The sequence below is a fragment of the Humulus lupulus genome, chromosome 7 (assembly GCF_963169125.1).
Source record: "Humulus lupulus chromosome 7, drHumLupu1.1, whole genome shotgun sequence".
Classification (NCBI taxonomy): domain Eukaryota; kingdom Viridiplantae; phylum Streptophyta; class Magnoliopsida; order Rosales; family Cannabaceae; genus Humulus; species Humulus lupulus.
The window spans coordinates 189,377,239-189,380,755 of NC_084799.1; the positions used below are offsets into that span (position 1 = coordinate 189,377,239).

General features: G+C 32.4%; 1 protein-coding gene across 1 annotated transcript; it reads right to left on the reverse strand.

The window, feature by feature from the left end:
- Positions 1–492: 492 nt before the first annotated feature.
- Positions 493–3,314, reverse strand: LOC133788954 (uncharacterized). The gene is made up of 6 exons (XM_062226641.1): positions 2,992–3,314; positions 2,806–2,901; positions 1,670–1,710; positions 1,459–1,576; positions 979–1,059; positions 493–774 (listed from the first exon to the last, which is right to left on the reverse strand). Exons 1-6 carry the CDS (start codon positions 3,187–3,189, stop codon positions 721–723), a joined length of 588 nt encoding a protein of 195 aa, XP_062082625.1. The 5' UTR covers positions 3,190–3,314; the 3' UTR covers positions 493–720.
- Between the last annotated feature and the right edge of the window lie 203 nt (positions 3,315–3,517).

The window sequence follows — 3,517 nt, forward strand, 5'->3', positions numbered from 1 at the left end:
TAGCATCAATTTGAAAAAGTTAATAATGCTAAGATTTTTTTGTAATTGTACATATTAGTATGTATAAAAAGTGAAATTTCCCTTTTATAATGTGATTTTGTTATGAATTTAGAGAGAATATTAAAAAAATTAATCTAATAATATAATTCATTCCCCTAGTATAGGGTACCTTAATCCTATTGAAAAACTTTACATGAATTCATCCTATCTAATCCCCATCTTCATATGTTTCAAAAAAGAAAAAATACATCTTATTTTTTTCATAATTTATTGTTGAAATCATTCATTTTTCTAATTTTCTCTTATATATCAAATCCAACTGATCTAAATGTCACGATTCATGGGACCAATCCAGTATTACTATCTCGTAGTCAAACCATGTTATCCAATACGAGAACCATTTTTTCTTTTCTACAAAAAAACAAGGAAAATAAATTCATCAGCGACCCCATTTTTGAAATACAATAAATTCATCACTTATGAGCTCTACTGTTCCAGTTCAATACAATTTTATTTTTTTGCCAAGAATTGTCACATTCGTTATACAAATTATTTACAGAGAAACAGGCTCATTCACACCAAGTGTTGGAACAAACAGAACAGATCAATCAACAAATGAGTCCATGAGAATTGACAAATCCTAGCCTCATTGCCTCTAGCAAACCTTAACAGAACAATACAGATTTTGTTTTAGCATCTCTTACAAATTAAATTGTCTCATCATCTTTCCTCGATAAGCAATTCTTCAAGTTCCCCCCTCCGTCTCTCCAATTCCTGAAGTTTCAAAAACACATACAAATCAGTACAAAACTCAAAGAAGAAGCTGAAAATCTCACATATAATGATTGAGAGCAAGAAAACTTCCTTAAATTCCTATATTACGTCTAAAAGCTTCAATTCAAGCAAGCTTGATAAGTAAGGAACACACTGTCTTGACAAAACTACACATTGCACACGACTTAAGACATGAGTACTTACCTCCAGATCTCTTACTGCCTGCTCCCTTGTAATTTCTTTCTTCTGACGAGCACGTTTGAGGAAGCCAAGGCATAGGATTCCCTTAATATTTAATAAGAAAACAAGTAAGAGAGAGAGAAGCCGGCCACAAATATTGAATATGAAAGCTTAATTAATCAAGATATTTGCAAAAGTAATATTACCACATAAACTTTAATAAGAAAACAATCATTTAAAGAGACAACATAACAATTTTTAATCAATCGACTAGTTATTTTTACACACAGCCTTGCAAAAAATTCAGTATCGAGAGTAGTTCAGCAAGTTAGCTGAATTGAAACTACTTAACTATGAAGTTAAATGTCATACAACACTAGAAACATTAACAGTTTATAAAGCCAATTTCGATTAGATGTCAACCATATAAAAGCTGTAATGCCGCATATATACATCTTTATTGACTCAGTATATAGGAATAGTATGCATCTCTGTTTTGCTTACCGAAATAACATAAACTACACCACAAGCAAGAAGCATGTAGCTTGCTAAGTTCTGAAGGAAAACAAGGTTCCTTTGCTTACTAGAATAGTTAGGAAAAGCCCTTGTCATCACTCCAACACTGCAGAGAACAATCAATTAGTTCAGAGAGTCAACCAAATTCTATCATCATCTTCAATCAATTAATATATTAAAAATTTCTGAAAAGACATACAAGATCTGCAGCATGCCTCTACCAACCCAGTACTCCAAGACCTGCAAAAGGGTAATTGGATAATGGAATTAGATGGATTGGGGCCTGAGATTATTGAGAGCTATAGTTCAATGATTTATATCAGTTTGGAACCTTTACAATCATACAAAGCTCGATGGTTCACTTGGAAACATTTTAACCTTTTACATTGGCGAAGATATCCATCATTCATTTCATTTTATAAAAAAAAAAAAAAAAAACTAAAATGTCATAGGCAAACTGTTTATATCAGTTTGGAGTTAGCGAAGGCCTAAACAATCATAAAAAAGTTCAAATGATTTGCTTGGAACATTTTTAACTTGGAAAATTTTTACCTTTTACATTGGCAAAGATTTCCACCAGTCATTTCATTTTTCTAAATTAAAAAATTAAAAAATAAGTGAAGTGCCATGCATTAGCAAAGTGGTGTCATAAACAAAATGATGAATTCAATATCTCCATTTTTTCACTTTGGCAATGTCATGCAATTTTTTCATAAGAAATTAGTAAAAAAATCACATATTAGGGACTTAATTGTTATTGTTTAATAAGCTCAAGGACTTAATTGTTATATTCTATAGTTCAGGGACTAATTTGCTAAACTACGAATAATTCAGGAGCTGTCATGCTAAAAACTAAAATGTTCCTAAGCAAACTGTTTAGGCAAAATTCTGTAAAGAAATAACAGCAAGAGGAAAACAGTGATTTAACCCTGACTAAATTTATCTGATTAACTCTCATTCTTTCAGTTTAAATTTCTTATGTTGGGCATGGACAGAATTGATAACTTTGTTTTGTGATTCCCAAACCAATACCCTTTCAATTCAATGATTCACAACATATGTGTCAAGACATACTTCATTTAGTCTATTTTGTCTTTTGTGCACGTGTTATGCTATAATTAGCTGAGTTGGTTTCTTGTCTGAATTAGTTATAACTAAATAATTATGTATTAGCTCAGCTTATACAAAGCTATATAGAGAGAGCTCTATGATAATACATTCTATGCACTTTAAATGACAAAACTTTTTTGAATGAAAGTCAAGATCATATATACCAAAAACAAAATCTTAAAGAAGAAATTTAAATTACTAGTAAAAAAAATTTCCATGACGAACCTGCCAGAATTTCAAGATGAATCCCCATTCCGTCTCCGCTAGGACCACCAAAGCAGCAATCAGAACAGCGTAACACCGAAATATTCCATCGAAAACCTGTGATTCACCTCAGTTCACAAAACAATCAGATACATCAATAATAGCACATGATATATAGATAAAAAGAGAGAAAGGAGAGAGAAGTACATCAGATCCGTTCCTGAATGATCTGATGGCGGAGAGAACATTGACGACAATGCAGAGAATGGCAACGAGAGCAGTCACTACGCTAAAGCACCTCCAGACCACCAAGAAATAATCGGGCCTCCTTCTTAATAAGGTATTGGAAGACAATCTGGGAACGGAAGCTTCTTCTTCTTCGGCGGCAGCTGTGGTGGTCGCCATTTTCCCGAGAAAATAATAAATTTCCCGCCCCTCTAACTAACTAAACCCCAAATTTTGCTCGATCGTTTTCTTGCTCCATCAATTTCCAATGGAATCCCACTTTCTTCCAAGGTGTTTCATAGTGACGTGGCATAAGTTGAATGGTTGTTGGGGAGAATAGGGTGGGAGAACGTGTCTTAAAGTTTTTTTTTTTTTTTTCCAAAAAAAACAAAATTATGCACCAACAAATTGATTTGACACTAATTTTTAAAATAGGAATCTCTTCTAAAATAAAACAAATGTGATTCTTGAAGGAAAATTTCAATTTGTATGGTGGATAATTTTTATA